General features: G+C 33.9%; 1 protein-coding gene across 3 annotated transcripts; it reads right to left on the reverse strand.

Moving 5' to 3' along the window:
- Nucleotides 1-3,663: 3,663 nt before the first annotated feature.
- On the reverse strand, nt 3,664-5,948 carry LOC107572065 (protein canopy homolog 2-like). Of its 3 annotated transcripts, none has more exons than XM_016258467.1 (6): nt 5,670-5,948; nt 5,469-5,574; nt 5,144-5,259; nt 4,851-5,048; nt 4,610-4,694; nt 3,664-4,314 (listed from the first exon to the last, which is right to left on the reverse strand). In XM_016258467.1, the coding sequence occupies exons 2-6, from the start codon at nt 5,566-5,568 to the stop codon at nt 4,271-4,273; spliced, it is 543 nt and encodes a 180-aa protein (XP_016113953.1). In that variant the 5' UTR covers nt 5,569-5,574; nt 5,670-5,948; the 3' UTR covers nt 3,664-4,270. The 3 variants fall into 3 exon arrangements, with proteins under 3 accessions (XP_016113953.1, XP_016113951.1, XP_016113950.1); XM_016258465.1 differs by having other exon boundaries at nt 4,598-4,694; nt 5,772-5,944; XM_016258464.1 differs by having other exon boundaries at nt 4,598-4,694; nt 5,469-5,572; nt 5,668-5,944.
- Between the last annotated feature and the right edge of the window lie 696 nt (nt 5,949-6,644).

A 6,644-nucleotide genomic window follows, 5' to 3' on the forward strand; every position in this document is an offset into this window, starting at 1 on the left:
ACATCGTTACACAGTAAACTTCTGTTGTGTAGCATTTTGAATGTACAAAAATTAAAGGGTTTGTTTAATTTTCATTGGAATAAAAGATAGAGTCATGTTTTTGCCTTCATTTGATTACCAGAAAAATGAAAACACACAACAACAGAATTTCTAAATAAATAAAAGTAAATAAAATTTTAATTTAAATTTTATCGGGCCCTATTATTGTATACAAATTAATAAATTAAGTTGTTTTCATGAATTCAATTCATTGGATATGTTTTTGATTAAACCATTAAAATGGAATACAGAAACATTTAAATGGAAAGCACAGAATTTGGGCCATAAGAATGTAATTTTTGTTAAACTTTTAATAGGCCTAAATTGCTGTTAAATTAAACAAGTTTCATTATTTTAATTAATTAGACATGTTTTTTGTTAAAAAATTTAATATAATCATCCAGAAAAAAATTAAAACGAAAAAAAAAAAACGGAATCCAGAAAAATTTTAACGGAAAAAAAGATTTTGGGAAAAATAAAACGGATTTCATAGGACCCTACAAATATCCATCTGAAGCTATACTTTAATACTAAGCAACAGTGCATATTATATAGGGCCTATTTAAAAAAATTTAAACGGCGCTCACTCGTTTTTGTGAAGGACTCAAGAAGGACCATGCACAGTTACTTTCCACACAGGCACACTTCATGTTTAGTTTAATTTAAATGTGCAATTAAAATAAATAAAAAATAAATGTATATTTTAAAGTTTAGAATTAGACATGCGTTGTGAAAATTACCCCAACGCACCACCTAGTGTCCAACCTACTCTAGTACTATTATAACCTGTTTAAATGTGAACAAGGGATTTACAACATTAAAGAAATCCTTTATTTATAACATGTACATGAAAAACCTAAAAGATTGGACACAGCTATGGGACACGGTCGTGCAGCAGCGAGCAACAGTGAAAGAAACCTCAAGATTGTAAATGTGTGAAATTGTATAGGGCCCCATTCCTGTATTTTGCCTGGGGCCCCCAAATCATTAAATCTGCCCCTGAGTGTTCTGAGATATTTTGTTGCCTTGAACTTGTCAAAGTTTCAAGACAAAAAAAAAATAAAGATACTGTTCACTGTCGGATGACCTGCACATCTACACCTTGCCATGTTCGCCAGGTTTTCTTTCGTTGGAGTGAATTCTATGTTCTTAATATTATGATCAGTTCTTGCTGACCAATGACTGAACCTAATGGATTTCTAAACACGGATAAGAGAGCTGGGTGACTGACTGCATGTAATCTGGATTATGCAATCAGATTCTAAAAATTTAGTACATTTCATTTGAAAATAGCCTACTCATAATCAGACCACCGTTTTTATTGATTACATATGACTCACACAGTAGCAAAAAATGATTCATAATTGATTGATTCTCTCTAATTCCTCTTTTTCATCTTTTGAATGTCCCTTTCTAAAATACCAGACACATTCAGAAAGTCTTCCAGTTTTGTGGGCATTCACACAAAGACCAGTCACTAGTTCGGGGGATACACAGCATTTGACCAGTGGATTTACAAAAATCATTTCAGGTTTAAGTTGTGTTTCAACATTGCACCAACAACTGATGAACACATTCATTTTTATTTGAATTATGACTTAGTAGGTTATTTAACCATTTATTGTGTCTTTGTTAGGCTTTTGACTTTCAAACATTGAAATGCACAAATTCATGCTATTTCTTATTTGCATGTAATGCCGGCATTCCCAGACTCATGTCATCTGAACCTCTGAATTTACTTGAAGTACCTCTGAGATTTTAAAATAAATATTTTAATAATTAAGTACCACATTTTGCATGTTCACTGTTCTCTGAGGTTGGATAATGGTCACATGACATACAGGTAAACAAATTAAATATAAAAAAATTTTAGTAAGTGTTTTATTTAGCATATCTAATTCCAAAGAAAGAAAGAAAAAGCCTACAAGCATTTAAAAAACAAAAAAACAAAACCAGCAACACCAAGTTTGGTCTGTCATCGAAAAGCAATTAACGCTGAATTTTGTCAACTTTCCAAAACTACACTGTAAAAAAAATTCTGTAGTTTTTACAAAATAATTTTGGCAGCTGTGGTTGCCAGAATAATTTAGTAAAAAATACAGAAAAACTGTAAACACATTTACGGCTGTAATTTACAAACAAGAAAATTTGACTGTAAACCAGTAAATTCAACAATGCACACTGCTATTAATATCTGTTTTGTACCTTGAACATACTGACAACCACCATAATAATGCAGGTGGTAAAAGAGCAAGCCACATGAAGAATCAAAGCTCATCACAAGTAGCTTTGCCACAAGCAGAAGTATATGCTAATATATAGAAGGTGCACAGAGTCATTCATGCAAACACAAAACACCATCATGGTAACACACGATACTTAAATAATGCATTAAACTTTCATTAAACAACAGAAGATGTAACATAAAGCCCAAATATACATAATCATGTTTTTTAAAAAGTTTTTGTTATTAGTTATTTAAACAAAATACTTTCAAATGTGGAGTGACATGCAGGGAATTCTGGGAATATCAGTTTACAGTTTTTGACTGTAAATTATACATTGATCTGTTATTTTTACTTCTAAAAACTGTAAAATTAACAGCATTTTACTGTAAAATTACATGAAATGTCTGGTTAGATATTTTAGTTTTTCCCTGTATTAGTACAGGAACTTACTGTTAACCTATTAACAGTTTTTTTCCGTAGTGTTTTTACAAAATGTTAGTTAAAATTACACTTATTTTTTACAGTGTAGTCATGTCAACTGTTCTATTAGTCCATAAGGCAGGAGATACAGTTATCATAAATGAGCAGTTTATTGAATAATCTCGGTTACATCTTTCCTGATGCTCAATTTGACTTTGTCTGACCAGCACAAATTCAACAAATCTCTAACTTAAGAAAAACAAAACAGACAAATAACATAACATGAACATAAGTAGTAAATTAAAGGAGTTCAAGAAAAGAGAAAGACAAGTTATAATATGAAAGATATTTAAAAACAAACAACCATAATAAAAGTCTTAATTCAAAGTCTCATGAAGTTTTATGGACTCTGCTAGTAAACTAAAATAATGTATTTCACATCCCTCGGAGGACAATGTACAAACATAAGTGAAAGACTCTGCAGTCACCTAAAAAACTGAGCCAAAAATAAATTACTTCCAACGCAGAAAAAAAACCAGTTCATACAATCTATCACAATATTCACATGTAAAAGAAATTAATGAGTATTTTGATGCTTATCCATAAATGACTACAAAAGATGTCCCCAGACATTTTTCTCTTTTTTTTCTCAATTTTTATTAGTGCAACAGCTATACGTTTTTGTTTTTTTGTAAGACTCATTTTGCATTGTACATCTTGATGCTTGAAGTTTCGTCCTTAAACGTTCAGCACAATTGAGCTCAAGTTCTAGGTTTGCACTATACATAATGCTTAAAACCTAGGACTCCCAAAATTTAGGAAAATATGAAATATGTAGATTTTACCCATTGACAGTTAAGGCTCAATTTTGTATATTGGGCTATTGGGCTTTAAAAAAAGATTGTCCTTAGCACAGATTCCCCCGTGACCACTCAGTGTCTAAAAGAAAGGGCTTTCTTATTTTCTTATTATATTAAAATAATATAACAACTACATAGTCCATCCCCAACAAACGAATGTTGACAAATCTGGAAGCAATAACGTGTGGGAAGAAAACAAGTGAATACATAAAAGTGGGTTAACTGATGTTCACTTCCATACAAAATGGTGGTGACCTAATTGGTTAAGACTTGAGGACTAGTAATCTGATCAGATTCATGACCTGAAAAAAAAAAAAAAAAAAAAAAAACATCAAGACACATCACCACTAGAACCAGGTACTCCAAAGGCGCTCTATCTGTGCTTATAATAAATATACTGCAAGTTATCTTCTAAGCTAAAAACTAAGTGCATCCAAGGACATTTAAATATAAAAGTATGCCATTGGAGAGACTCATAGAGATCTCATTTTTAGCTGTAGAAAGTCAGCTTTAATTAATGACTGAACAGTTTTGATGGTAACGCCATTAATACATGTCAACAGTGAACCCATAGGGTCAAGTACATATGCAATGCTGTGCCTAACATCACTTAAGTAGATCTCTGTATGTTCAGCGTCCTCAACAAGTAAGAGAATCAGTCCGTTTACTGAAGTTGAACATTGTTTTCCGAAGGTAAAGCTGGCATGTCGTGCTCGGCTCATGTTATAACTCGTCATGAGGTATCTTCAGGGCATGGTCACAGAGATCTGTGGAAGGAGTTCAAATAAACTATTACATATGCAAGTGTAGTAAGAAAAAAGTATTGGTGATACAGTTCCACGTGTCCTTCTGAATATTTTTTCAATACTGTACATGTGTCAGCTATGCCTGAAAAGGTGTCGTCATAATGTTTTTAACAGGTAAATGCATGTAGCTTGTGACTACGATGAAATAAAAGAACTTCAGGTAATCTAGAGACACATATCATGTGGAGTTCATAGGTAGGTTTGAAATGAAAGAATACTGAATCAAATACGTTTACAGCATTACCCGTCCTCTTACTGCAGAGCTTGTCTTTAACGTTGTCCGTCTCATGAGCAAAGAATTCAATAAGTTCATCCTCGTGCTGCTCAACGATTGTTTCACACTGTGAAAAATCACACAAAGAAAGATAGTGTCTGATAGTGTACAATTATTGCATCAAATCAGCAGCGAATTGCATCATAAATGCAAATACAAGTTAAGGTTTGACTTAAAAATAAATACATGAAGACATGAAAAATATATATATATTCATTCTCACAGCAAACTTTAAACTAGAGCTGACTCTGGAGTCAAAGGCCACATCAGAAAGGTCCATGGCAGTGCCATCACGGGATGCATGTCTCACGTATGTCTTCCGATCGGTGGCAGGGTCAACCCGTTCACCGTAATCGTTCATCCTCTCACAAACCTCTTCCATCAGTTCCAGCAGATGACTCTCAGAGCGGGAAAAGGGAACCTGAGCACATTAAAACAAATGCATAAAGATCTGTAAGTTGGTGTCAAAAACAAACAAACACAAAATGATGTCACGATGAACCTCAAATATGTCACCTCTCTTACTGACTGACTGCCATCAGGATTAATCCTAAATGATCCGGTCTGGATCATTTTCTTGGGATCTATTTGCGATATGGCCCATTCCATTTCATCAACTAATGCCCTGCATGCTAGGGGGAAAAAAACATGTGCATGATGCAATTCAGAAGTACTCCTTCATCACAAAGATGTATTAAAACAGTTTGAAGATGCATTTATGAAGGTGTGTAACATTCCTGATGTTTCTTTGTCATGCAAGACAACTGACCCACAATGCCAGTCTAGGTATAAAAATATATGTGCACAGTAAATTATAAAAGGTTTGAAAAAAGCTGAAAACCTCCACATTTGATGTCTTGACCCTGTCTGGCTCCTTGGACTAACAGTGGGTGCAAAGACATCAATGCACAGACGATAACAATGTAAAAATGTTTTTCCATCCCCACCTACAAAACCAAATAAAACGTAAGGTTACTGCATACAATTGTATTTTATTGCAGCCTTCGATAGCTGGGATAAGACACAGAATGGCCGGACTTACCTTTCACGAAATACAATCAAGCAATAAAATCATGCAGTGTGTTAATGCATTCATTCATCGAACTGAATCGCATGCATATTTTAAGGCAGCGCGTGAACTTACAAACCGTTTGCTTTAAATGCACCGCACACACGCGTTCTTCAACTGATGACGTGCACACAGCGATAATTGTAGTTTAGGAGCTGACCTGAGATCTGCCGCCTGAGATCCTGCTTTTTCTTCTTGAGATGTGTTGGCTGTCTTTGGTGCATTACCGCCACCAGCCGAACTGGAGTGTGAAGCAGTGACAAGAAATACACGTGCGCCCTCTACAAATAGTGGGACCCTTGATAAATATGACCAAAACATACTGTGAAAAAATCTAACCTTTAATTAAAGTAATCGTATTCTTTTCTCATATGTGTGTGTGTGTGTGTGTGTGCCACAGTTATTGGCAGCCTTAATTTAATGCAATGTCCCTTTGTCAAGATAAGAGCTGAGGTTTCTCCTGTAATATTTAACTAATAAGCCGGTCAGACTTATAGCAGTTATTTTATTTTCATCAATCTCCTTAATACAAAATACATTTAATGCCTCCACCTCCACCCTATATTTTCTAATGCTGTTAATTTAAAATGTTGAGCTAATTCATCTACTGAATGAATAAAATATGTATTAAACTCATGTGCCAAAGTAGCTTAATCATTTATTACTTTACCATTTAAATATAACCCTTTAACTACATGTTGATTATGAGTCTTATTTGTTACATTATTTAGTTGTTTCCATAAAACTGTGCTTTGTCCTCTAGCACTCTCTATTACACTGAACAAAATTATAAACGCAACACTTTTGTTTTTGCCCCCATTTGTCATGAGCTGAACTCAAAGATCTAAGACTTTTTCTATGTACACAAAAGGCCTATTTCTCTCAAATATTGTTCACAAATCTGTCTAAATCTGTGTTAGTGAGCACTTCTCCTTTGCCGAGATAATC

The sequence above is a fragment of the Sinocyclocheilus grahami genome, unplaced genomic scaffold (genome assembly GCF_001515645.1).
Source record: "Sinocyclocheilus grahami isolate Dianchi unplaced genomic scaffold, SAMN03320097.WGS_v1.1 scaffold1688.1, whole genome shotgun sequence".
Classification (NCBI taxonomy): domain Eukaryota; kingdom Metazoa; phylum Chordata; class Actinopteri; order Cypriniformes; family Cyprinidae; genus Sinocyclocheilus; species Sinocyclocheilus grahami.

Excerpts from the sequence above, each read along its gene's own strand:
- LOC107572065 (XM_016258465.1), bottom strand. The coding sequence starts at position 5,568 with ATGGAAAAACATTTTTACATTGTTATCGTCTGTGCATTGATGTCTTTG. Across the intron at positions 5,260-5,468 it reads TCAAGACATCAAATGTGGAG|CATGCAGGGCATTAGTTGAT; the intron begins GTTTTCAGCTTT and ends TTTTCCCCCTAG. Across the intron at positions 5,049-5,143 it reads GCAGTCAGTCAGTAAGAGAG|GTTCCCTTTTCCCGCTCTGA; the intron begins GTGACATATTTG and ends TAATGTGCTCAG.